The following is a 27908-nucleotide window of genomic DNA, read 5'->3' as shown; positions in this document are numbered from 1 at the left end:
GGGGGCATAAGCCCCAAGAACTCCTTGGGGAACACACTGTTTCACTCTCCCATCAGTTTTCGGAAGCAAACTGGATCAGTTCGGGAAGGCTAAACACTGTCATAAGCAGCCCCTAAATGGTAGTGGCTTAACCTGCTGATTTCTCCCTCATATCTCAGTCCAGCGTGGGTTGTGCAGGGTGAGGAGGGGCGGGCGGGAGTGCTCTGTTCTGCACGCAGCTCCCTGTCCTCGGAGGCCTCATTGTCTCGCATGGTTTCTCTCTCCCAGGCTAGTAGCTGTGCCGCCGGCGGTGGGAGGGGGGCGGGGGCACGGGGAGGCAGCAACAGAGACTAGGATTTTTTTATTAGACTAGAGTTAGAAGTAGTTCACGTCACATCTCTTCACATTCATTGGTCACACCTCCTTCATGTGGCCCTCCGGACTGAAAAGGAGGCTGGGAAATGCCATCCAGAAGGAAAGGGGAGGAGGTGTGAACCAAGAGCCAGGCTTTCCCCCAGTGCTGGCGATAGACCATACACACCAGCTGCTCTGCTCATTATCTTCTGGCATGAAATGGGCATTTTGGATTCCATTCGTTTACTCCGACAGCTTTTATTGACAAGGTAGAAACATGAAAACATTGTTATTCGTGTCTCCTCTGGACTGCAGATTGCACTGAACAGGAGTGGAAGAGAGAAGAGTTCATAGCCAGGTAGCCGGGGCATTTTCTGAAACATTAATTAGGGACAAAGACTGTTTCATCTCATTTGCTAGCTAACCTGTTAGTTTGTGGCCGTCTGTATTTGGAGTTGCTCCAGGAATTGTGTCAATAATCAAAAAGCGTTTGTCATTGCTCTTGCTAGGAAGTCTTTGACTTGGGTAGCAGCAGCTAAGAGAATCCTGTGCTTTCGCAGTTTTCCAAACTGGCAGTGGGAAGGACATAACAGGACATCCCAACAGGGACTCTGTAAACTAATTGCATTTCTTGCCTTTCTGTCTGGCTTCCAGGTTCCTATGGAGACATTTTTGAAAGCAGCTCCCTACGACCGGGGCCATGCTCCCTTTCTCAAGGGAACCTGTCCCTAAATTGGCCTCGGTGGCAGGGGAGCCCCACAGAACTGGACAGTGGCATGCAGGTCATTCGGAGGACTCAGACCACAGCCACTGTGGCGGAGTGCCGAGGCCACCCTCCTGTGTCCCGAGTCTGCAGCACGCCCCACATTCAGGGCAGCAGCAGGAGATCAGAGGCAGCCACACCAGGGTCGGAGCAGTATTTGACTCTGAGCAGTGCCGAAGACCTTACTGAGAGCGAGCTGGATGTGGCCCGGCTGCAGAGCCGAGCCAGGCCTTTGCACCAGAGACCTCGAGAGAGTGTGAGGCCCGACAACAGGCCTCCTCCTCCTTATCCTGGTCCGGGAAAGCAAGCTTTGGCATTGGCCCACCAGCCAGCAGAGCCACCGCTGTGGAGGCGTCAGAGGCCAGAAGAAAGCTCAGGATCAGCTTTGGAAGAGGGAAGCCAAACAGCAGAGCGGGAGCGTCAGGCTGCGCAGCCGAAACTGAGCGGCGCCTGCTCCGGCCCCGCCAGCAATCAGAACAGCAAGGCCTTGGGTGAGCCCAACTGGCTTGATTGGCAGAGAGAGCGGTGGCAAATCTGGGAGCTCCTGTCCACTGACAACCCCGATGCCCTCCCAGAAACACTGGTATGAGCCCACACCCAGCTTGAGCCCTCACATCCCAACAGCCTTCTTTCACTCAGTAGGGAAAAAAAATTTGGTGTTGGACAATTGGACACTTACTTACTTTTCTTCTTTTACACTTCAAATAATAACACAAGAGGAACCCAGTTCACTTAAAGATATAGAGCACCAGTACCCTCACCTAAACCTTATAATAAGATTCTATTGCATAGCCAGCTTAGGGAAATCCAAAAACGTAAATGGATGGCAGTCTCTATTATAAAAACTACTCATATTGGCTTTAATATTAAACTCTTGCTTTAGTATAGCATAATTGTATTTATGTGTCTTCAGTTTTGACTCTTGTATATTCTGTAACAGATTATGTATGATAATCATATATGATATAGTCACAGAAAACAAAAGGAACCATTTTTAATCACTTCACTTATACTAAGCAAGAAGATTCTATAGAATGTTCTATGTTATGCACAAGTGGGTTTCTGTGCTTTCTGCCCTTCCTTCAATTACTAAGAAAAAAACACTAACAAAACAAAATAAAACAGAATATGAGAAGCCATATTTTTATATAGTGGTGAGATACAAAAAATATAGTCACTGATTGCCTTTTCGTATTGAATATGTTTTAAGGAAACTATTAAATTTGATATGTTATGGAGTATATTTTTAGAATCTGTTTAGAAAGGGTTCAGTTAATCAAACAGGAGAAAGGCCGTGCCTGACAAAGAAAGTAATTAAGAAGTTGTCTTTCCCATTTTCGGTCAAATTCCATTTTATATAGACCATATATAATATATATTTATAATGTGTAATTTTTATGTATTTTACAAACCCACAAACTGGAATCCCACTATCAAGTGATTAAGAATCTAAATAGAATCTTCAAATTAGAGAACATGGTTTTTTCCCTTAGCCCCATAATCAGTATTAACCAAATTATATGCAGTGCTTTGGAAGTAAATCATATTTGGAGAAGAAGTACAGCTTTGTATTTACATTGTACCAAAGGCTGAGGAGTGTCTTCTTCAGTAATTTTGTGTGTAGTGTAAAATACTCCTACCGTACACTTCAGTCAAGCTTAGTTTTTCAACTGCAAAACTACTTTTGACCAGCAGGTGGCGATTCGCTTCAGTATTTTATGTGATTTTTTTTTCACTTCATAAGGGAATGTGTATCATAGAAAACCAATTTTTTTATAAAACATGCTATTCTTAATTTTCATGTTGGCAATGACATTGTCAGTGGTGTTTCTTAAAAATCTGTCTTGTGCCATGATGAATAAAAAGTTGAGCAAAAGCATCGTTCCTTGGTGTTCGATTCAGTGAATGAACTCACACCCCATTCCATACATACAGCACCTATCCACACCCCCCCCCCAGTGTAATAAAAAACGTCTGTACTATACACATACGACTAAGGAGTTAATAAAAATATGATGGCTTGGGGACATCAAGCTAGTGACACTGATGAATTTACAAACTTATAATTATGTGTTGCAACTGAGGGAAGGCTGTCAGTCACTCAAGTGAAACTCAGCTGCCAATGGAGAAGTGGTTTGCTATAGGATGGGAACCCAGGGTTCTTACCTGCTAGACAGGTATTGCCCAACAGAGTATCCTGTAAGTTCCATATGCCTATAGGCCTTAGATGCTTCATTTGCTTCAGGGTGGGGAGAATGAAGGCTAGAACAGGATCCACTTTCCTTATTGGGGGAATGATTGGGATATCTTCAGGCTCTGCCATTGGGTCCGGCACCTCCACCCCTGGCCGGGACTCAGGAAGAATTTGCCTGTTGGCTCCTGGTTCTTCCTGGCTGTCCAGAAGCAGCCAAAAAAATTGTAAACAAGACCCAGAACAAACGCTGCTTAATTATGAACCACAGGTTGCTCTTCTGTGCCACTCACTCTCATCCTTGTCCTGCTGACCCTGCGTTTCCTAGGCTTTGCATTTGACCATGATCTGACCAGTTCTTTCCCTCCATTCTAGACCGGACTGGCTGATGTATGGGACCCTCTTCACACCAGTTTCTTGCCCTAACAGCCCTATTTTTTTTAAAACTTCCAGACCAAATGTCAGTGAGGTTGACATCTGTGCCGCAAAAGATAACAAAAGTTATGTCCATCTGTTCATAGCCAGAACTACGATAGCCAGTCTAGCAAATGGGGCTCAAAATATTTCTAAATTAATTAAATTGTGTGTGAATGCATGTAATAAACAATATGTACTCTTCTCTTCTCTTTGTGTGGTTTAAGCCCAGTGGCCTTCGCTTACTGAGGAAAAGCTAGTTTCTTAGATGCCTTTAGCACATGAAAAATCAGCTGTTTTAAAGCACACACACAAAACCCAAGAACATGAGTGGAAACTGAAGTCATTTCTAACACCTTGTAAATTATATAATACCTGACAAGAAAAAAATAAAACTCCAACTATTTCAGGTTGGACAAACCATTTAACAAGCCGTTCCAGTCCCTCATTCCTGTGAGCAGAGAGATCTTACAAGCAAGAAGACAGCTACAGTACACTGTGGCTGTCTTTGCATCTAGGAATTCTCAATCGTTGCGTTGTGTCTCTGGCAATGGGGCCAGAACGATGATGGCAGAAACGGCTAAATATGAATTTGTCTTGATCCATCTAAGTAGCTATTAACATACGTTTGTTGTGGTTTTTTATTTTTAAAAAAAATCTCTTACACCAGTGGAGTTTGTGCAAATTGAGGAAATCTCTAAATAAGCTCCGCTTGCTTCTTTTCTTATGCACATTTTAATACACATCTGCTTGGCAGAAAAACAGCATGAGCATTAACTAGAAGGAGATGTTAGAACAAAGTCCAGGCCTGTGGTGTCTATCGACTGATAAGCAAACTGAGAAGAAAGGAAATGACTGAAGAAGAGTCACACAGAGATTAAAACAAGACAACATCTTGACTGTACAGAATTTTAAAGCAGGACTAAATCAGCAGCAAATGTTCGAGAGGAAAAAAAAATACGAACCAAAGGAAAATTCCATTAAAGGTTGGAATTCTTCCCACATCATCAAGGTGACTGATGGTGTCGTGGAGATGTTGAATTGCAGACAGCGGTCTCCGGGGTGTGGCCCCCTGGCCTGGCATGGCCTGCAATTCACCAAGGTACCTGCAACCCCGTCCCAGCGGAAGGTCCCAGGGGTCACAGAAAGGTCAGCAGATTCTCTAAATTCAATTCAGTCAACGTCAGCCTAGAGGGACCGACTCCTCCCACTTTGCCCGGGACATCCTGGGCTTGCTAATAAAAGCCCCATGACTCTCTTCATTGTCTAGGTGGCACGGAGGACTCAGAATGGCATCAAATGAGTAGTCCATGATCTCACAGCCGGGAGACAGCAGGACCAAGATTGGGCAGCAGGCCATCTGACTGTGGCAGCCCGCCGTCTGGGTAATTAGGAGCAGGATGAACAAAGCTCTGCGGTCCGTGGAGCCTGGAGCTCTCTCTCCCAGGGGAGTTGAAGGCTCTGCCCCCCCCCCCCGCCCCCCACTTCCCACTGAGAAAGAGAAATAGAAGCTAAAGTAGTCAAGACCCAGAGTAAATCTGATTTCTGGGGAGTCTTGGATAGCAAAGCCATGGGATGCGAAATGGGTACAATTTCGTCATTGAGCTTTCCTAGCTGAATTATAATGAATAATTTTACCATTCACGCATCTATCAATTATAATGAATCGCGCCTAACGATGGTTTAGCGTTGTCTTCAGATTTTCCTTTATTTCAAACAGCAGCAACAGCCACCACTAACTTGCTTAGATGAAGGGATTGGCTGATAGATTCATCCACTCATCTATCCCACCAATATTTACCAGGGGCTCCAGCGCTGGGTTCTGGAGTTTCAAGGACAGAGAATGCAGTCCAGGTCTGCCTTTGAGGACTCCTCAGTTGAGAAAAGGATCACTCCTGTGACCTGTACTGTGAGGATGGCAGCAGATACTGCAAAGTGCCACATTCGGATGCAGCAAACGCTTATATCCCGGTGGCCGGTACCTAGTGGGCAATCTATAAAATCATTGAATAAATAAATCAAAACATGAATCTTTCCTTCCCTCCTGTATTCACCCACCCACTCCCATTCCACCCACCCATCCATCTATCCACTTATTTCCTCCCATACTCTTCTTCCTCTCTGTTTTCTGCCATACTTTTAATCTTCTTGCTTCCAAGTCACCATTTCTCTGGTGGTATCTTTTAATGGGTCTGGTTCTCCCGCCTAGTTCCAAGACTTAAAATGTGCAAATGAATGAAAAGGAAGACAGAATCTTCTGGTGCCCACTGGGGTCGGGGGCAAAGTTATTTCTTGTTTCCATGTAAACATGGTACCCACACTTGCTTAGAGGGTGTCAGGGAGGAAAAACCTTCCCCCTACCCTCTTAAGTTCCTTCTTGGGGCCTGCAAATTAAACTGATGAAGACAGTTTAACAGGAGAAAAGGGATTGTTTCATAGGCATAGCAGAAGCCAATAAAAAAAAAAAGTTGCTCCTTAAAATGGTTGCAAAGTTGCTCCTTAAAATGGTTAAAGGTTTGTATATCTAAGTTAGTAGGGAAAAGAGAGTGGAGGGAAACAGTGTTTTTGAGATAAACAACTAGGCTTATTGAAGGAAGACAAATGGGTTTCAGGAGCACAGACGGCTGATAAGAAAGTGTGTGAGAATGTGTGTCTACACAGGTGTGAGTGGTTTTTCTGACTCCTTCCGGACCATAAAACTCCCAGAGAGGGGATCTACAGTACCTTCAGTTCCCAGAAGCCGCTGCTTTTAAGCAGATAAGGCAGCTCTAAGAAGGCCTTTTTGCTGCATCTGTTGAATCTCAAATGTCGTCAGCTTAAAATAGTCTTTGTGCCAGCTCCGGGGTTCCAAGTGGGTCTCTGCAAGGATGAGATGAATTAAAGAAGGAATTAGAAACATGCTTTCCCCAGCAGGAAAGAAATATGGTGAGGTGGGTTGGGGCAGAGGGAAGGCTCGAGAAAAAAGGTGAAGGGATTAAGCAAAAAAAAAAAAAAAAGACATGGACAGCAGTGTGGTGACTGTTCAGAGGCGGGTGGGGGGAGGTGGGAGAAGTCAAAGGGGAGACAAAGGGTGACCAAAAGAGACTTGACTTTGGGTGGCGGGCGCACCGTGCTGCATGCAGATGATGTTGATGGAGTTGTACCCTTGGAACCGGTGTGGTCTTATTACCCAATGTCGTCCCCATAAATGTAATTGAAAACAAAAACAAAAATAAGAAAAAGAGGGTCGAGTACATAGCAGGAAGTAAGTGCTTTACCTCTTATACAAATGGCATGGCATTTTATGTAAGATGTGATGGCTTCACTTCCATTGCAGCAATAAGTGTATTATTTCTGTTAATGGGGGGTACAGATGACCGATACATATTGCTGTTGTTACTGAATCCAGCCCGTTGAGGGGTGAGGCCCTATCTATCCCCTGGTCCAGGGATCCCTAACAGAAAGTGGTTCTAGAATGGAGGGCGGCCTTCACACATGGGGAAACATCTTGCAGAGCCCAGGTCAGTTGGCAGTCTCTGGAAAGCGGCAATGTGTGATCTGCAAAGGATGGCACAGCTGGGCAAGTTGGCATCCTTGGTGTATTCTGGAGGTGACAGATTCGGCAAGAGGGTTAGAAGGCACAATCAGAACCATAAGAATGAAATGACAAAGTTAGAGACCAATTCCACAATGCCCTACATTAAGAAAGAACGACTTCCTTGGAGGAGGATGTGCAAGGCATGTCACACCTGTCCATAGTTCCTTTGCCCACTCTACTTAACGTAGGCTGAGGGGACTATTCTGAGATTCCCCCCCTTTAACACGTCTGGGCCCTTTTGGTTCAAACCCTTAGGGCAGAAAAGGAAAGCAGCTTTAAGTGAAGCTGACAGACTGCCCCATACTTCACCAACTCAGTCACTCAGTCCAGCCAAACTGTTGAGTCTCAGGAAGCTCCTTCCAGTGTATTATTTATTTCAGATATTGCATGCTTTATTTCTGACTGGTCCTTTTTTATGGTGTGTATGTCATTGCACACTGTCAAGTATCCTTATCATCATTACTCCGAACTCGATCTGATAAATTGCTTGCCTCCATGTCATCTAGTTCTTCTGGAGAATTCTCTTGTTCTTTCATTTGATGCCTGTTTCTCTGTCTTCCCATTTTGGCTGCCCTGCCCCGCCCTGCCCTGCCTGTGACTGGCCCTGGGCAATCTGTTTGGAACTCGCAGCAATCCACGGCGGGCAGCTCCCCCTGCTGGGCCTGGGTGTGTGAATAAGGAACCAGGCTGTGCACCAAGACCAGCTTTTATCAGCACCAGGCCTGGAGGAGAGTCAGCTGAAGTCTCAGAGCTCCCAGCAGGCTGCAGGCTTTCTGTAGGGCTAATCAGTGAAAGTCTTCCAGCTGTACTCCTCAGTAGCTGGCTTAAGCTCCACGGGTTGGGGCAGAGTAATCCCGTGGGCGGGGGTACTCCTTCCCCTCGGGCTGATGCCACTTTGGAGGGGAGTGCTCTACCTGAGAAAGATGGCTCCCGCAGTATGGGGAATGAATCAGCACAGCGATCCTGGTAGCTGTTCCTTCAGTTCTCTCCCCAGAGCCGCCAACCCCAGACTCTCCCCAAATTTCTCTGGTTCACTCTGCCTTCTCTCTGCTGGAGCCCGGGGTAAGTGGCTACAAACAGAATTTTGTATGTTGGCCCTTTAAAAGGCTCCCTGTGTCCCCAGCTGTCTCTCCCTGGTGCACCGAAACCCTGCTGTTTTTCACAGCCATATGGCATTTGGGTTCCTTCCCCAGTTCTAATACTGTAGGCTGGGGAGCCAGGCTTGCAGTTTAGACCTCACGCTTATCAGGGTGAACCCCCCAACTGCTGAAATATCCCTGCGGAACGTCAGCTGCCACCCGTGGGAGCCCAGCCAGCCCTCTCATGCCTCCTCTGCACTCCCTGCCAGTGTCATTGTGGTGATGTGGCATCTTCTGTCTGGCCATGGTTATAAGGCTTCTCTCCAGCTAGTGTTATTCAGGATGATTTCTCTACGATTTAGTTGTAATTCCAGTTTGGTCCTGGGAGGAGGTTAGTGTAGCTTCCACTTACTCCACCGCCTCCTTTGGTCTCTCCGCAGATGGGCTTCTAAAGTGAAGCTTATAATGTGTAAATGCTCCTGTAATGAGATTGTAGACATACACCCTATGAAAACAGAAGGGAGAACACACAGGTTAATCCACACAGAACATCACAAACCCATCTCTGACTCCGCCAGACTGTCTTTTGAGAAGACATCCTGGTACAAGGCCTTGGCTATAATGACATTAAATAGTGACAATCTGACAAGTAATTCTCGTGTATAAATTGAACATCTCTGGTGACATTGAACTTCCAAGTGAAAACAAAACTTTGAAGACAGCTACATTCGAGTCCAATGTCCTCCACTGAGTGTTGTAATTTTCCTTGAAACATAATTTTTCTCCTTAAGATCACCCTCATTGTCCTCGAAATGGACTACATTAAATCCAATTTTAATTTGTTGCCCATTCATTTGCATAAACACAACAAGAGCAACAACTGATCACATAGGGTCTTTAAGTATGCTTTGCTGGAACTTGCACAAGGAACCTTGAGATTGACCCTTAGTCTACCAGGGCCCAGAAGCCAAGCCACACACTTGCCATCAGGCTTTGCCTGCACTTCCTGTGTTCCTCAAGTCCTGGAGTTTCCCATCGTGGCTTAGGGTTCCTCCTTGCCATCTTTCAGGAAAGCAACCTTCATTCTCTCCCTGGAAGGACTGCCATGAACCGCATGACCCAACAAGGTACCAGGCCATTTCTCCAGTGGGCTTCTGTTGGTTTGGAAAGTCACTCTTAGTTTCTCAAGGATTTCTGGTAACAAGCAGAGGCCAGGCACGCCTCCTGCAGGCGTGGCATGCCAGTCAAACTCTTATTTAACAAAAGCACCAATGGCAACTGGTTTTAGTGGCTTTATGCAAGGACACTTGATGCTGGCACTCACTCATAAAGAATGCCAAATCCTGGAGGGATCAGGTAGGGAGAAAAATGGCAAGTGTGAAGGGAATTCCACATCCTTCTAATATCTACCCAAATTCCATCTCCATGCCTTTTATCTTCCATTACTTACTTTCCCACTTAGTGTGAAGTTTTTAAGAAACTCTCAGAAACCTCGATTTTATTTCAGAACTAAAGCAAAGAGAGTTTCAAAAAAAAAAAAAAGAAGCGGGACTAGAACTAGCCTTAGAATCTTGGGAGGCAAGACCTTTGGGAGGTGATTCTGGGAGGGGGAGGAGCCTCATGATGGGATTAGTGCTCTTATAGAAAGCACCTGAGAGCTCCCTCCCCCTTCCAACACCTGAGGACCCAACGAGAAGATGGGCGGCTGTGAACCACAAAGCTGGCGCTCCTTACAACATACCAAGTCTGCCAGCACCTTGAGCTTGGACTTCCCAGCCTCCACAACTGTGAGAAACACATTCTGTTGTTTATAAGCCGCCAGGTTGATGGTATTTTTTTAGTAGCAGCCTGAACAGACTAAGACAGTATTTTGTTATTCTTGTTACAGCTGGCAAAGCTGAGGCTGAGAGATATTAAGATCACACAGCAAGTGAAGGCTTGAGCCTTGACTCTTAGCCATCCATCTGTCTCTAGGACACACCATCTTTTTTTTTTCTTTTTAATAATTGAGGTAAAATTGGCAGTATATTAGATTCAGGTGTAAGAAGTAATGATTCGGTATTTGTGTGTGTATATATATTGTGAAATGATCACAATAGATCTAGTTAACATCCGTTACCTTACAGTTACAATTTTTTTCTTTCTTGAGATGAGAACTTTTAAGATCTACTCTTAGGAACTTTCAAATAGGCAACACAGCATTGGTAACTATAATTACTATGCTGTGCACTACATCCCTATGACATATTTATCTTACAATTAGAGATTTGTACTTCTGACCCTCTCCACAAATTGCCCCCATGCCCTAACACCAACCTCTGGCAACCGCCAATTTTCTCTGTACCCATGAGCCTGGTTTGGGGGCTATATTTTTTTAAGATTGCACATATAACTGAAATCATATGGTATGTCTTTCTCTGAATTATTCACTTAGCATAATGCCTTCAAGGCTCATTCATGTTTTTACAAATGGTAAGATTCTTTTTTTTTAAGTTATTCATCCATTTTTAAAGAGGGAAGGGAGGGAGAGAGAGACATCCATGTGCAGTTGCTGGGGGCCGTGGCCTGCAACCCAGGCATGTGCCCTGACTGGGAATCGAACCTGCGATGCTTTGGTTGGCAGCCCACGCTCAATCCACTGAGCTACGCCAGCCAGGGCTGGTAAGATTCTTTTTAATGGGCAAATAATATTATGTGTATATACATCACATTCTCTGTATCCACTCATCTGTCAGTGGACACTCGGGTTGTTTCCATATCTTGGCTATTGTGAATAATTCTTCAAGGGGCATGGGGGTGCGGGTACCTTTTTGAGGACAAGCGTTCTTGGTGACCACACAGCTTCAAGCCTACAAAGGCACAAATGATCCGGAGCACAAGTCCCACGATCACCATAGAAGTGAGGCATGAAATTGCACCTCATTAGCTAAGGAAGAATAACTATGGTAGAAGACAAACTCTATTGGTGACAGTATGGGAACTGGAACTACATATTCAAACATACATATGAGAACTTGCCCACCCTGGATGACAAGGCTGTCTCAACTCTAGTGCTTAACCATCTCATGGATAAACTGTCCTGTGTAAGGCAGGGCTGCACTGTTTGCTGTTTTGCATGCCCATGATGATGCAGGGAACATGAATGGATTTCATTTGGGTAATTACTAGTAATACCCCACGTTTATATGCAGTCTCAGTTCGCCCCCCCTAACTTGTTTGCCAACACTTTGCCCAACGTCCAGTAGTTTGTTCTGATTCTAAATACAGCTGTTTTCTCCCTGGCTGGTGTAGCTCAGGGGATTGAGTGCAGGCTGCGAACCAAAGTGTCACAGGTTCGATCCCCAGCCAGGGCACAGGCCTGGGTTGCAGGCCATGGCCCCCAGCAACCGCACATTCATGTTTCTCTCTCTCCTCCCTCCCTCCCTTCTCTAAAAATAAATAAATCTTAAAAAAATAAATACAGCTGTTTCCATAGACAAAAGACTTGAGTTTCAAACACTGGAGAGTATCCAAGATGAATTTCAAGATATAAACGAAACCTCCTATCAGAGTAGAGCGGTATTGGTCCCTGAATATGATCATGTATAATGTAGACACCAAACAGCTGTGAGAGCTAACAGGCTGTAGTCCTTCCCAGGGGTGGTGGGTGTGTAAGCTGTTGATCTCGTCATCAGGTTTGCTTGCTAGTTGACTTCAGAGGTGGTTTTTCTCAACACTGAAGCCCTGTAAAAGCGGTGCCTGCCTGTGGCTCACTTTTCAGTTTTTGGTTACAACACTGTTTCTCATAATGCCTTATCCTGCACTTTTAAAAAATGCCAACAGTAATGATTTTCCTTAGTACGGGCAACGTTGTTCTATTGTGATTTGCTTTATTGCACTCCATAGCTGTTACTTTTTTTTTTTATAAATTGAAGGCAAAATCCTCTGCCCCAACAAAAAGATTACGACTCACTTTGTGGTATTGGTTTATTGTCGTGGCCTGGCACTAGGACCGCAGTGTCTCTGAGCTGTGCCTGTAAAATGTGACCCGCGGATGAGAAGATGCCTGCCCCCAGCAGGGAGACTGTGGCATTACTTCTGGGAAGGTCACTGTTGTCTGAAGAAATGATTAAGTGTAACGTTACTCTTAAAGAAATTTTCAAAACCAGTTAACGGTGAGCTTTATTTTAAAATATACAAATATCTTGAAATGTAGAAGAGCTTAAGGTTGTTGGATTTAAAACAAAGTCCACGCAAAGCCGTCACAACAAAGAAATCCGTACTAAATTAACCACTGTAGACTAATTCCATCTACTCACGTAACAATTCCAGTATTTAGGAGAAATGAAAGGAGTTACTATTACCAACTCAAAACAACAGAGAAAAACCCCGATAGTTACTTATCACGTGCTGTTCTAAGAGGAACAACTACTTTATGGATTACTGGTACCAAGAATTTCAACGCCAAACTTAGAGCTCCCTTAAAAAAAATTTGAATGGAGACAGGAAGCTGATGCAAATACTGTTGTTTGGGAAAAATACTCTCTGTGAATTCTAACACTCAACAAAATAAGAGTCACGTTTTAGACAGGGACCACCCCGAACACTGCACCTTGAACCAGACCATGAAGGTTCAGATCAGGCCAACTGCAGGCAGAAGGAATGGGACTCGAGAGTGGGCAATGACACCTGCTTGTTGGCAGCAGTTACGTATCCAAACAACTGAGAGTCAAATGAAAATTAAAGTGTTAAAACACATTCTAATGCACATGCACCACCAAATCATGGGGGAATCGAAACTGTTCTACTACAAGGTCCAGTGTGGAAAATTTATGAGGATTTGGAGAGCCAAGACACATCTTACTTTTGCCGAATGTGTTCCTGTGTAAACCTTTGCATTTCCTTCAGGGGTCACTACTATATCGTAGGGACTTTAAAAATGCTGGTAACTCTTTAAAAAGCGTAAGTGAACAGCTCCAATTAAAATATTTGACCCGGTAAAAGGTCCTGCAGATCACACGGGTTTTCGGGTGTGTATCTCAAGTACTCGAGACAGTAACAAAAAGAGCAGCTCTCTTCACATTGTAAGGAAAAGAGCCGTTCCAGACGCTGTTGGCTTTTCTAGATGCAATGCACATGCAGTACTGCCGTGAAAGGGAAAATGAAGGGACCGCTTCCCACTTGACCTCAGTGGGAAGGAAACTTAAAATGCCCCGCAATAAACGGCAGGGCGGAAACAGAACTCCACAGGGCACTCGCATGCTATCCCTCCTCGCTCAGTGAAATGTAAGGCCATCACCCACTTGACCTTCCCAGTACATCATAAGTGCAATTCAGTGTGGGGAAAATAGTTTAATGTAATCCTCAGGAAAAAAAAATAGTTTATATTTTCCCATCTCTAACAAAGCAGCGCTTATGAGGTCCAGCGCCACCAGGCGACCTTCATCCTGTCCCACACCGCCGAGAGTGAATCCATCGCTGGCCGGACGTCCAGGATGGTGAACTGGTAGTCCTGGTTGACCTCTCCGCCGTCGTAGTAGTCAATGATGTACCTGACTTCCGTCCCACAGCGGTTGATGATCCAGTCGTGCCTGTCGAAAGGCAACTCGTACCTGGAGAAGAGAGGACACGCTGGTGAGCGCTCCCGCCCGCCCGTGGGGCCTCCAGCTCTGGAAAAGCTGCGAGAAAGGCAGAGCGGCAGCGCGTGGGAAGGCCTGCTCTCGGAGTCAACCATCTAAGGGGGGAGTGCGCCTGGGAACCACAGCCCGCAGCGCAGCGCTGGAGGAAGGTGGAGCTGAAGGTCTGGGACGAGCCCGGGTGGACAGGCAGGGTTGATAGGCAGTCCTGTCTACAGAGGAACAAGGCCCACGGGAAAGGTGGGGCTCTGCCTATGCTGGGAGCAAAGGGAGGGGAACAAGGCCCACGGGAAAGGTGGGGCTCTGCCTACGCTGGGAGCAAAGGCAGGAGCCCCAGGTGCAGTCCCAGAGAGAAGTAAGAGGACAGCTGGGTTCCATCCTGTGGTCCTCGGCTAGGAAGCAACCCAGGACACCCGCCCGGACCTGCCCGCCACCAGGCGAACTTCCGGGACAGGGAGAAGCCTACAGCTGCGCGCTGACTAAGCCTTGGCAGATGGCCCTCCGGTTCTCTGGCTGCCTGGTTTTGGGGCCCAGGGAGAGTGACCCCGACACAGGAGCGGCAGTCACCTTCGGCACCACACTCACCCCATCCAGGAGCGGATTCTTGCTCGCGGTGAGTACTCCTTGGCTTTACCTCCGAACCGGACCAACGAGGGACCGCAAGGGCACTCCCTAGAAAGCCCCGAGTGAGAAAAGTATATACAAAGATGTTCTTTCCTTTGCAAAATAAGATGCTGCAGTTTATCGATAATAAGCATTTTTCTGTACGCATTTTACAAGTCAAATTTGCAAAGAAAGGTGGCTTCGCAAAAGTCAAAGAAATACACCTATTCATTAAAAATGAATCCTTGAGGCATTGATCAGATATGCCCCCTCCCTCCACTTCCTTCCAAGGATCTGCACTGCCCTGCGCAGGGGTCAGGAACCAGGGCCTTTCCACTTGGCGTGGGGGCTCAGGCCTATCGATTCTCAGGGGAAAAAGAAGGGTGAAGTATCGGGCATCACGCTTCTCTTTCACATAGAGCACTGTTTTGTTTTGTATTGTTTTGTTTTTCAGATGAACATAAGAAAATCCTATACTCTTTTTGGATCTGCAACTAATAGATGGCCTGCAGGAAGAAATAAAATGCGGGATGAATCCCTAGGAACTAATGTAATTCGTGTCAGTCCAGCTCCTTAAGGCAGGAAGCGCACACAAGCAGACGGGCGACCAGGCCCTGGCTACAGAACTGCTTGCTCTCTGCAGAGCCTTGGCGGGGACCCCCTCGGTGCCAGCCGGCCCAGGCCCGGGGAGTGCGGGGAGCAGCACCACACAAGACCCTCCTGCGCTGGCGGAGCTCGTGGTCAGCCTTCTCCCCCAGAGAAAGGCCTGCGTGCCGGGTGTCTCCTGATCCTGAGGCCTGCTGTGGACTCAGTGAATGCTGTTGAGTGGGCATCTCCCTGGGGGCAGAGAACAATTTAGTGTCCTCTGTCCCACATGTTCTGCTTTCAGTGGCCTCAGACGCTCCTGTTGGGAGTGAGGGTCTCTGGCCCCTCCCCTTGAATTTGGAAGGCTAGTGACACCTGGGGCTTCCAAAGTCAGGTCATCAAAGGAGATGCAGCTTCCACCAGGAGCTTTTTGGAACCCCAGGTCTGAGCATTCTGACAACACAGCGTGAAGAAGCCAAAGCAGCCGCCTTTACAGGCTGCGGGCAGGTGTCATGGCCAACAGCCGGCACCACTCACCAGATAAGCAAGTGGAGCCAGCAGAGGATTCCAGCCCACGACCGTCACGCCCACCCTGCCCACTGGGGCGGGTGAGGCCCCAGGCACCGGGGAGCAGAGATGAGCCATCCCTACTCCCCACTTTCGGCACTCGGGACCCACCGACTCCATGAGCATGACGACATGGTTGCCGTCCTCCATGGCGGCGTGGGGCTGGTCTGCCACGTGACAGTCCCTGGGACAGACCTGCTACCTACAGTGCTTTATTAAAACTACACATCGGAATAAATGTCAAAACTCCAGAAAACAGACATAAGCTAAGGAAGAGGCTGGAGGGATTTTTTTTTTAAAGATCTCAAACACACTTACGCAGCATGAAGCGCTTCCCACTTCAAAATCTCCTTCCAGGCCTGCTCGTTGTTCTGGTTGTGGATTCTGATGATGTTGTGCATGTCCTTCTGACTGATGTCGTCGTCCTTCCACTTCCACCTAGGAGAGACCGGCCGGTGAGATGGGACAAACCTCCTGGTGGCTGGGGGACACACGTGTCCCGTGGGTTCTGTCTCTCCGTAGAGCCCTGCGTAAGCTACGGTGGCTTTGCGGGTCTCCTCCGGTAAGTCTGAGAATTATTCTAAACAGATTAACTTTTTGAAATAAAAACTTACAGTATGTTTGGGGGATAAAAACCTCTTTTGCATGTATTCTAAGATGAATGTGACAAATTTCTGTTCTCAGCCCTGCGCTCCCTCGCTTACCCTTTCTTTAACATCGCGTTCCAGAACATCTGTTCCGAAGGATAAACCCACTTTTTCTCAGAATCTGCTCTTGGAATGGATGACTCCTCTCTGGCAGTAGAGAGTGGAAATGGCTGATCGGGGGCCGGAGTCTGGTTAGGTGGTGGCATCTAAATAAAATAAACGGAATTTTTTTTTAAAGATTGTAAATGTGTTCTCCAGTAGAAACAAGCAATATAACTAACTGCTTCCGGGGAAGCAACACATCACACACGTGACACAGGCCCTCTTGGAAAGCACTGCCGTCGATGTTTCAGATGGCTCATATCACTTGGCTCTCCGAAGAGTCAGAGTACTGAGGTGGTTTCTCCTTGTTGTCCAAGTTCTCCTACATGGTCAACACACCTTGTGGTTCTAGTTTTGGTCTCCTTCTCCTCAAGGATTAAGAAGTAAAAACAAACACGCACCATGATCCGTAGGCACCTCTACAATATACGAACACCACCGCTTCCTATTGCAAAATCTGTTCCTTTCAGGATCTGGCTTATGCTTTCAGCTTTTGGGCTGAGGACATTACGGATGAGAGGTGCCGGCCCCGCACCAGCAGACTGCAGGGAGGGGACGATGCTTTCTCCCCGACACAGGGGCCGCGGTACCATCATGCAAACGCTTAGCCTGGCCCGGGGTTTCTCACTCTTGGCAGCATTGCCCTTTAAGGTGGACAACACCTGGTTATCAGGCTCTGTTTGAGCACTGCAGGATACTTAGCAACGTGCCTGACCTCTACCCAATGGTACCCCTCTTCCCCACTTATGACGACCAGTGTCCCCCAAGGGGCAAAACTGCCCCAGGTTTAAAACGACTGGCCTAGAACTCCTTTTTGTAGTGAAAGTATGAAGCGTCTCCTAGCAGGTGTACATAAATTGTGATGTCCCAACACGACCCCTGGTTAGAAAGATGGCAGAAGAGCTGGGTATGCTGGCCCCACATCGAGCATTTTACTGCATTTTCTCCAAAGGGGGTTTAAGAACACAGGTCGGAGGCAGGTGGGAATTCAGTTTGGGCTCTGCCACTTCCTGGGTGAGCGATGCGGGGCAAATGGCTTCTTCCCTCACTGTTGGCGTCGTCAGCTGTAAAACGGGGACATGAAGACGCCCGACTGCATAGAGTTGTTACAAGGATTACAGGAGAGAGCGTATGGTGCTCAGCATACTCCAAAAGATGTGAGCAAAAAAAAAAAAATCCCCAAACTTCGCTGTTTTTCATATTCTCACTACAGGTCAGAATCCCACGGGATGAGAGTCAAGGTCTGCAGGGTTCCAAAGGCTCGTGTTCTGAACCACTAGGGCCCTGGAGGTGATCTGGACCAGTGGCCTAAAAGGGGCGCTTCTGGAAACGTCTGCAGATGCTGCTGTTTGTCACAACTGAGCAAGGAGGGAGTTCCTGGCATCTAGTGGGTGGTGACCAGAGGTGCTGCTCAGTGTCCCACAGGGCGCAGGGCGGCGCCCTCCCCAAGGAATCATCTAGCCCCAGGTGTCACTAGTGGCAACGGGGGGAAACCTGGGTCTAGCCCACCTTCCCCCTCAACACAGCAGTTTCCTTATAGCTCCATGGGGTCGTTACTGAGTGCCCTGGGGGAGGTACTCATGCCTCCACCTGCAACACTCCCTGAACCAGCCGGCGCCTGGATGCCGCAGTTCCCAGCCTCCAGCACCGTGCGGAACAAATGTCTGTTGTTCGTAAGCCCCCAGTTCACGGCGCTGTTATGTATGTTACATTATATGACGTATTGCTGTATATATGCCTTCCACGCCTTTTCTTTTCCAGACTAAATACCTCTCGTTTCCTGAAATGTTGCCTGGATTGCCAAGATTTCTAAGTACTTTTTGAGAACCCTGTGGCCTTCTAAACGACAGGTCCCAGTCTGTCTGTCTCTCCATTAAAATGCGATTCCAAACAAGAAACCTCAAGCCCCTGTGTGGTCTGACTATCACAAAACGCAGTGAGGCCGCGCTTGTCCTGTCCCTGCTTTCTCAATGGCATACCACTGCTGGCTGCCACGTGACGCTGCGACACCCCAGTGCCTCATGTGCAGGCTGGCACCCAGCTACTCCCTAAGGGGCCCCCCAGTCTTACAGTGTACCTACAAGGTTCCCCCAGTCCAGAAACACCTTTACTAACTCTAGTTGCACTCCTAATGGAATGTGCCTCCTACTATCCCAGGAGGAGATATTCTCTCGGGATGGCTTATTCGCAGTCCACCCACTCTGGTTCTTCGTGATCACCATTTTCTTTCTCTTCATCACACTTTCTAGATTGTCCCTGTGCATGGACTATCAGATTTGTTTTAAAAGAATAAACCCTAGCAGTGTGCAGTTTGTCTTGGAATTCTATCAAAGCATGTCTGTGTACAGAGTTCCAGGAAGAAGATTACCAGATTCGAAGGATCCAGGTTCTCCTTATTTGCAGCGCCTGTAACAGGACACTCCACATACTCGTACGCACGTTCCTGGTGGGCAGGCCCGGAGCAGGTTTTGCTCTCATTGGTTGGCTGTGCACTCACGGGACAACCTGAAAGAAACCAAGTATAAAGACGCTGTTACCACAAAGGCAGGACATCTGGCTCCCTCCACCTGGGCCCTGAAGAGCGGAATTTCTGACCAGCGATGGCCACAGGCAAAGCCAGGTGTCTGTTGCTGAAAGCTGCCAAAAGCTAAGCTAGCTAACATTCTAATACGCTAAACGTGAGGAGAAGGGTCTATAAATTGACTTTCCCTTTGAAAGAGAAACCGGTACCCCTTCTCTTACTGTGTCACGCCCCTAGCAAAAATACCCGCCCCCCAAAGAACTCAACATTTGCAAGGCAATGCCATGGTTTCAGTAAAGGGCTAGAAGGTACCTACCTGGACTGGCAGCTGTGAGCTGCTACAGAGGAACCTAAGTGGGGGCCGGGACACATTTTACCCATCTCCCGGTGATTCTGCAGTCCCAGGTTCCAGACAAGACCCAACCCCAAACAGGACACAGGAGATGAAAATGAGCAGAGGAACCCTCAAAAAAGACTTCTGGAGAAAAGCCTCAATGCACTCTGCTTGTGCTCTGCCCTAGGACTAAAACAAAGCACAGAAGGCTCCCACCTGGCTGAGGTGCTAGTCCCTGTCAGAAGACAGCCGAGCGTTTAGGAAGGAAACATTAGAGAAAACATCCCATAACCATGTACGATCCGGGTGCCACTTAGGAGAGAAGGTCTGAACCTATGAGAGCAGCAGCAAGTAGGGCAGTCAGTGCCCAAGGATACTGGGTACCCATGGAAGCAAGTGTGGGGACTGAGAAGCTGGTCTATGGCTTAGAGAGGGGGACAAGTGTCAGGTGAGCTACAGCCCAGGAAGACAGCTGTGGGTGTAACAACATCCTAGTCTGAGGCAGCAGCAATAACACCAGGAATACACTGGATGCTGGATGCCCTCCACAAAAGACAAGTTTCCTTTCACCTGCTGTCCTCTGCTTCTCCTTCCAGACCCGTATTCCACCTGAGGGATGAAGGCAGCCTTGCTATACCTCCTCTCCTCTCCACCACTCCCAGTGTCAATCTTTTTTGGGTCACTGATCCCAGTTGGGTGTTAATAAAACACACTGTTCACATTTTTCATGTTCTATAACCCCCAGCCCCTTCAATCTCTTATGACTATCCACACCCTTGACTAATGAAAATACATCCGACCGACAGCTCGTCTGGATACACCGCACATGAAACCAGACTGACAGACAGGGCTGTGATCTCCCTGGGGATGCTCAGGACAGGGGCACACTCCACCTGTGTCAGTTCACCCTGTTCGGAGAAACCCTGCAAGAGAGCTGGGTCTGTCCTTGTCCAAGGTCACGGAGTTTTTGCCGGCCTTGCTCCTTATGAGCAGTGTGACCTCTAGGTTTCCTTAACTATAATATGGGGAGAAAACCCACCACGCAGGGTTAGGAGGAGGAGGATGTCCATTCCACCAGGAAAGGGATTTTGTCTGTTTTATACATTGCTGTTCTCGCGGTGCAAGCACAAACAAGCGAGATCCACCAGTGCTCGGCACAGAGTGGGCAGTGATTAAGGCCTTGCTGACTGACCAGAGGAATGAAGTGTTAGCACTCGGTAAGCAGGCCATGTTGACTCCTCCCCTCATGTCTTGAAACAAGAAGTCACACATCAGGCTGATTCAGGCTTGCTTTTTTTTAAATTTATTTTTAATTTTTAATTTTTGTTTTAATTGTTGTTCAAGTACAGTGTTCTGCCTTTTACTCCCATATTTGCTGATGATACTTCAGACAAGGGTTTAATCTCCAAAATATATAAAGAACTCACATGATTCCACTCTAAGAAGACAAGCAACCTAATTAAAAAATGGGCAAAGGACCTGAACAGACACTTCTCCAAGGAGGATGTACAGAGGGCCCAGAGACATATGAAAGGATGCTCAGCATCACTAGCCATCAGAGAGATGCAAATAAAAACCACAGTGAGATACCACTTCAGGCTTCCTTTATATAAACAATCTTTTCCATTTGCACCTAAAGAATGAACAGCAAATCCATCAGGTGATCACTTTTTTTTACATAGATGAATACTGCCACGGATATAGCAGTCAAGTTGTCTAGATAAATAAAGATAGGCAGATTTAGACCAAAGTTTCTCAACCACTGCCCTCTTGACATTTGGGGCCAGGTGAGTTTTTGTTTGGGGGTTGTCCTGTGCACTGTAGGTTGTTTAGCAGAACTACTGGCTTCTATTTGCTAGATGTACCCACTCCCCTCGGTTGTAAAAAGCAAAGATGTCTCCAGACATTTCCCCGGGGGGAGAGGGAATCACCCCCCAGGTAGAGAACCACTGATGGAGACACAGGCAAACTTTGGGGATGGGGCTGATGTGTGGAACAAACCCCACACCCTCACACATTATCTCAGTTAATCGTCATAATAACCCTCTGAAGCTGCATTATCCTCATCTTACAGCTGACGGGTTGAGAAGTAACTCGTCTACAGTCACATAACCTGTAAGTAGCAACATAAGGACCCAACCCAGGCTGCCTCACTAGCATGCTGCACTGCGTCTTCCCTAAAATCCTTTCGAGGATTCTCTTTTTTTATATTCCAGACAAAATGTCAATTACCTTTCATTTTCCCTTCATGCATTGGACATCCTGAAGGCGGGGATGCAGTCGCGGATGTAGTCTGGTGGTCTGAAGCACTTGAGGTCTGGACTGCAGCAGCGGGGGTCGATGTAGACAAACCCATGGCTAGAACCGCTGTGTTGAAACTGAACAATTCTAGAATTTTCAGGTTTTCTTTATTTTTAGAGAGAGGGCAAGGAAGAGAGAAAGAGAGGGAGAGAAACATCAATGTGTGGTCGCCTCTCACGCGCTCCCCATTGGGGACGCAGCCTGCAACCCAGGCATGTGCCCTGACTGGGAATCGAACCAATGACCCTTCAGTTTGCAGGCCGGCGCTCAATCCACTGAGCCACGCCAGCCAGGGCTCTCTAGGAATTCTTAATCTGGCCAACCCTTGTTATTCCTGCTTGTTATCCTTACGGGCATTTACAGGGCAGGGTACACTTCCAGCGACAGCTTTAATATATTACCGCCTCTGGGAATTACTAGTGTGACACGCACATCAGCCTTTGGGGAAATGTTTCTAACGGTGTGTGGGTTGGCGGTTAGGCCGGGGGACAGAGGGTCCTAGGTGGTGATCGCATGGGAGCGAGGTCCACAGTGCAGGCTAGACCCCCGGCCCCAGGGCTTAGCGAGCGTTTGCGGGTCTGGGAAAAGTACGGCGCAGAAAAGCGCAGGGGGAAGGAAGGAAAGGACGCCGACGGCAGAGGGCAAGGTACAAAAGGTCCTCCTCACAAGGTCCCCCCCCTCCGCCCCCCCGTGTTCCATCCGCTCCGGTCCCCGGACTCGAGATCCTCACCGGCCTCAGCGCGCCGACTCCCCCGCACCTGACTCCCGTCCGGGCAGCTCCGGGCGCCTGGCCCCGCCTCTCACTTCCAACTCCGGCCTGGAGCGGCAGCGCCCCGCCGCCGCCCGCCGCCTTTCCCCTCGCTCGGTCACCGCTGTCGGCGCGGTCAACTCCTGCAACAGCGCGCGCCGCGACTTCCGTTTCTGAAGGCGGGACTTCCGTGTGGACGGTAGTTGAACCGCGAGCTGACGAGACAGAGCTTCCGTCAATCATAAAGGAGTTAGCCTCGCCCCGTCCCTCCTCGGCCAGTAAGCGCGCGCGCCGCGCTCTGGTCCCGCCCCTCCTGGCCACGCGCTGTCCCTGCTGGGACAGAGCCGGCGGGGTGAATTTGGCCCGGGCCAGAGGTGTCCCTAGAGCAAGTCTTTCCCTTAGAGATGCTTTAAGCACAGAGGAGTTGCTTTGGTTTTAAAAAGTTCTGCCTTTTAAGTTGTATCTCATCAGTTTTAATCATAGTAATGACTCAAAAAACCTCAGTAAGAGTCCAGAACTGTGGCGGACCCTGGAGATCCAAAGACGAACACAAGATTCCCCCTCCCCAGGTCTTCTTAAGTGGGGGTGTGCACTTGAAGGTCTGTATTTTTACTTAACTCTAACAGAAATTTAGTGTTTCTCTTTTTCCATCAGGGATGCAGGCAACAAATCTTAGTAGTGTTAGCCATATGTGGCATAATAGAAATTACAGAGAAATGATGTCCCATGATTGTTGTTTTTGCCTCAAAATACTAGTCATCACTACTTTCAAATTAAGATAATTTTATCTTGTTACTTAAAAAGAGTTCATAAGAAGCACACGTCTTTCTGTATCATTGCAGTTAATCTGTGAAGTACACTCGGGTGCCCATTAGGGCCAGGCAGTCCATCCCCAGGGGTGCTGGGAGTGTTGGCAGCAGACGGGACAGCTCAGGGCTGAGGCTTTCTCCGGGATTTGCCCTCAGCCTAAGAGACCTGCCTCAGGCAAAATCACATTCCCTCCCTGTGGCAGGTTGCAGCCTATGAGTGGTCTCTGCAAAGGTACAGAAGCACGGGCCCCTAGCCTCAAGCAGGACAATAACCTCAAGTCCCCTAGCCTCAGAAGGGCCATCCCACCTTCAGAGCAGCTCAGAGAGGGTCAGCTGAAGCTTCCATCGCTACTGCATGGCAATTCTTTTGCCCCGACCTTCCATCACTCTTGCAGCTGTTCAGGAGAGCACACACCTATGCGCAAATCTTTTAATAAGTTCAATTATTATATAGGTTTGTTAAGGCCAGCAGATTGGGAAACGGCTGCCATTCAAAAGCACCGATTCCAAGAAAGGGAGTACACGTCACAGCACAGGGCGCCACGCACACAAGGAAGCACTGGGGTCCAGCAGGGGGCGGAGGGAGGGGGAGACTGTAGGCAACAGTATTATGGTTTCCATGGGAAGGAATAGGTGACATAGGGTAAGCAGGTTTAGCATTGGCTAATATGAATTACTGTCAGCAGGCTCTGGAGTACAGAGTACAGGGGCTGTTCCCAGTTGTCTTGTACCTGTCCCAGGGGCAATTAGGGCAGGTGTGTAGTGGCCCAGATTGTGAGAACCCAATAGGGGAAGGGGTTGGGGGTGTGTCCTCAGCTACTCAAGAAGAGGAAGCTGACCTGTCTCCTGCCAGGGCCTCAAACCTAGAGACAGCATTTAAAATACTATGATATAGTAAGTCACTGTACATTTCCTGGGGAACCTGGCCTTCAACAGTTATAATCTGTTTTTTATTTATTTTTTAAAAGATTTTATTTATTTATTCTTAGAGAGGGAAGGGAGGGAGATAGAGAGAGACAGAGAAACATCAATGTGCGGTTGCTGGGGGTCATGGCCTGCAACCCAGGCCTGTACCCTGACTGGGAATCGAACGTGTGACACTTTGGTTCACAGTCCACGCTCAATCCACTGAGCTACGCCAGCCAGGGCTAAAATCTGTTTTTTTAAAAATGTTGATAACTATATTTCAGTACATTTGGTTTCCTTTGTAAATTCTTGTATTTTGTTTCCTCCATGTAAAAATATTATTCTGGAAAGATAGAAACTTCACCAGACTCCAAAGGAGCATATGACACAAGAAGGGCAAAAAGTTGTAGTAATGGTTGAGACTGTCATGCAATTTACATCCCAACATATGGACGTGTAGACTATTTTCTGGAGCAAAAAGGAAGCATTGGCTATCGTGAATGTGGTGTGCACGTACTGGATAGAAAGGAAAGAGTAAATAACAAGAAGGTTTTACTTACAGAGAGAGAGAAACTACTTATGCAGAGTGTTAAAGGAAGAGATGTCGGCGCCTAAGACTGGCGGGATGCCTTCTACCCATTTCCCTTCTCTGCAAGGCAGACAGTGCTATTTAACTGTCTCTTCTCATTTCTCAGTCCATGTTCCAAGAAACATGCACACAAATGCACATTTCCAGTAGTTACACAATTTGCGGGGGGGGGGGCGGAACATGGCTTAATATTTACATTATTATGACTGTGAAACCATAATGATTTATGATAAATTTTTACTTGTGCAACTTTTTCACTAGATTTTAATATTTACCTTGTTTTTCCTCTTTGATTTTTAATTTTTATCTTTAAATTTTCTGTCGGCGTTGTAAATCTCCTTTCACTGCACTCAAAGATATCAACTGCTCTATAGGTCTCATTTTTCTCCTTGAAACCTTCCTCTTACATAAACCTTCCTCTTCTTCACCTCTGTCACTGCCCAGTTCTAGACTGCTTGGAAATGACTTCTGCCAGTTGTCTTCCTGAGATTGCCTTTCATACCTTTCCTCTATATGTCGGATCTCTAGTTCTTGGGTACCACGTATCCTTCTTTGCATTGTTTTGAGAGCCTATCAGTTTTGGAAGTTTTGAAAATCAGAAAACGTCGCTGCTGTACCCTCCCACCTGATTGGTAGTTTGGATATATCATTCTATGTTTTAGAAATATTTCTCTCCAAATTGTTAAGTGGTTGCTTCATTGTCTTCTGGTTTCCACTGTTGATGTTAAGAAGTCAAATGTCATTTCTCCCCCCGCCCCTTTCTCAATATTTTAAACATCTTCTCTTTCTTCCAGTGGCCCGAGAGAGTGTGCCTTGACATAGACCTGTTTGCTCTCATTGGCTTGGCACTTGATGGGACCATTCATTCTGGAAACCTATATCCTTCACGTTGGGATGTTTTCTTGTATTATTGACTTTCTGGATAACATGCTTCCCTCTCCATTTCATTCCTTTGCTCTTTCTGAAAACCTATATTACTCTTATGCTGCATTCCTACACTGACACTAATGACCTTGCATTTTTCTCTTATTTCCACCACTTTTTCACTTTTTTTCTATTTTTAGGAATTTAAAAAATCCACATGATTTTATTTGGTTTATTTTTTTCTATCATGTTTGGAATTTCCAAAACATGCGCATATGTATATGTATGTATGTGTGCACGTGCACGTGTATTTGTGTGAGTGTGTATATGTGTGTGTATGTATGTGTACACGACCATATACGAGGCAGTGGTGTGGGTTTCCCGATCCATGGTAATGTGATATGAACTGCTGCTGTCACACCCAAAGGTTTAGCGGAGGAGGAAAAGTTCAAGCTGTTTTGGAGTCACAAACTGAATTTGTGACCGGTCCTGGTGCAGTGAGCCTCCTTTCCGAACCTACAGGTGCTTGTCTGTAAAGTGCTACTTGTGCATTTCTCAGTGCTCCCAGAATTTCCTGTCTCTTGCACAACTCTCCTTTCATTCCCAAAATACCTGTTTCTCCTGTAATTCCTCGTCTCTCCCACAATTCTCCATTTTCTCTCACAGTTCTCTGCTGTCTCATGATAATCTGCTCTCTTTAACAATTCCCCAGTTTCCGCCGCATTTCTCTGTTCTTCCCCACAATTCCTCCCCCTGCCACAATGCTCTAGTTCTCTAATAATTCCCTGTATTTCCCACAGTTCTTAATTCTCTCCACCAATACCTCACTATCTCACACAAATATTTTCTCCCATAATACTGTTTTCTCTTTCACAATTCTTTGTTCTATCACAATTCTGTTTTTTTCCTAAAATTGTGTTCTCTTCTACAATTCTGTTTTTACCAGTTATATATCTCCCACAATTCCATTCTCTCCAACAAATGTCCGTATCTCCCACAATTCCCCATTCTCTCCCATAATTCTCCTTTCTCACCCTCAGTTCTACATCTCTATCACAACTCCCAGTTTTATTCACACAATTCTCCCTCCCTCCTATAGTTCTCCATTCCCTCCCATAATTCCTTCTTCTCTCCCACAATTCTGTTTTTTCCTTCAAGTCCTACTTCTCCTGCAATTCTGCTCTCTCCCATAATTCTCTGCTTCTGCTAGTCTCCATTCACTCACATAATCCATTCTCTCCCATAGCTGTCTGTTTCTCCCATGATTCTCCACTCTCCCATAATTCCCACTCTATCCCATAATCCTATTCTTTCCCACTGTTCTCTGCTGCTCTCAGAATTCTGTGCTCTCTCCCATAATCCCGCTCTCTCCCATAGTTCTCTGCTTCTCCCATAATTCCCTGTTCTCTCCTACAATTCTATTTTCTCCCATAAGTCTCTGCTTCTCCCACAATTCTCCATTCTCACCCATAATCCCATTCTCTGTTATATTTCTATGCTCCCACAATTTTCTGCTTCTCCCACAATTCTTTATTCTCTCCCATAATTATCTGCTTATCCCATAATTCTCTGTTCTGTCACATAATTCTGTTTTTCCTATAATCCCACTATCTCCCATAATTCTCCATTCTCTTCCATAGTGCCATTCTCCGAGAGTTCTCTGCTTTTCCCATAATTTTTTGCTTCTCCCATAATCCGATTCTGTCCTACAGTTCTCTGTTTCTCCCACAGTTCTCGGTTTTCTTATAATCCCATTCTCTCCATAGTTCTCTGCTTTTCCCACAATTGTCTGTTTTCTCCCATAATTTGCATTCTCTCCTATAGTTTCCTGCTTCGCCCATATATCTCCTTTTCCCCCACAATTTTGTTTTCTCCTGTACTTCTGTGGTCTCTCCCATAATTCCTTCCCTCGACTCTCTGTTTCTCCCACAATTTCATATTCTCTTCCACAATTCCATTTTCTTCTATAATTCCCAATCTCTCCCACAATCCTCTGTTCCGTCGCTCAATTCTGTCTTCTCTCACAGTTCTCTCACAATTCTCTCTCACAGTTCTCTGTTCTTTTGAACAATTGTCTGTCTCCCCCACATTTTCTTGTTTTCTCCTTTTTCCATCTTTTCTACAATTTGTATCCTCTCCCACAATTCTCTGTACTTACCACAATTCTGTTCTCTTCTACAATACTCCATTTCTCCCACAGTTCCAGTGGTTATTGAATTTGTCATTTGTCATTCACCTTTTAAAGTATAAACAACAGTCAAGGACCTTCCGATATGATTTTTTTTGATGGAATGGACACAGTAGGCCATAGTTGTTTGACTTTGCCATCTTGCCATGTAAACAGAAAACCAAGATAGGGA

General features: G+C 46.8%; 2 protein-coding genes and 1 long non-coding RNA gene across 6 annotated transcripts in view; 2 read left to right on the top strand and 1 right to left on the bottom strand.

Moving 5' to 3' along the window:
• ARHGAP6 (Rho GTPase activating protein 6) overlaps positions 1 to 2846 on the top strand; it is a 465834-nt gene extending 462988 nt beyond the window's left edge. For all 3 annotated transcript variants that reach the window (XM_036017105.1, XM_028523044.2, XM_036017106.1), the window contains one exon: positions 988 to 2846. In XM_036017105.1, coding sequence (XP_035872998.1) covers positions 988 to 1685 — 698 coding nt within the window. In that variant the 3' untranslated portion in view covers positions 1686 to 2846. The remainder of the gene's footprint in view (positions 1 to 987) is intronic.
• Positions 2847 to 12488: 9642 nt separating this feature from the next.
• Positions 12489 to 22532, bottom strand: LOC114505039 (cytochrome c-type heme lyase). Of its 2 annotated transcripts, none has more exons than XM_036016335.1 (7): positions 22391 to 22532; positions 21564 to 21709; positions 18845 to 18981; positions 16432 to 16580; positions 16046 to 16165; positions 14558 to 14644; positions 12489 to 13948 (listed from the first exon to the last, which is right to left on the bottom strand). In XM_036016335.1, exons 2-7 carry the CDS (start codon positions 21685 to 21687, stop codon positions 13750 to 13752), a joined length of 816 nt encoding a protein of 271 aa, XP_035872228.1. In that variant the 5' UTR covers positions 21688 to 21709; positions 22391 to 22532; the 3' UTR covers positions 12489 to 13749. The 2 variants fall into 2 exon arrangements, with proteins under 2 accessions (XP_035872228.1, XP_035872229.1); XM_036016336.1 differs by having other exon boundaries at positions 21564 to 21719; positions 22437 to 22531.
• LOC118498384 lies at positions 13955 to 14656 on the top strand. The gene is made up of 2 exons (XR_004900887.1): positions 13955 to 14212; positions 14268 to 14656. It is a non-coding gene; the product is annotated as an uncharacterized LOC118498384 (long non-coding RNA).
• Positions 22533 to 27908: the final 5376 nt, after the last annotated feature.

This window comes from Phyllostomus discolor, chromosome X, assembly GCF_004126475.2.
Source record: "Phyllostomus discolor isolate MPI-MPIP mPhyDis1 chromosome X, mPhyDis1.pri.v3, whole genome shotgun sequence".
In the NCBI taxonomy this organism is placed as follows: domain Eukaryota; kingdom Metazoa; phylum Chordata; class Mammalia; order Chiroptera; family Phyllostomidae; genus Phyllostomus; species Phyllostomus discolor.
Note: the sequence above shows the minus strand (reverse complement) of the source record. Positions and strands in the feature narration are given on the sequence as shown.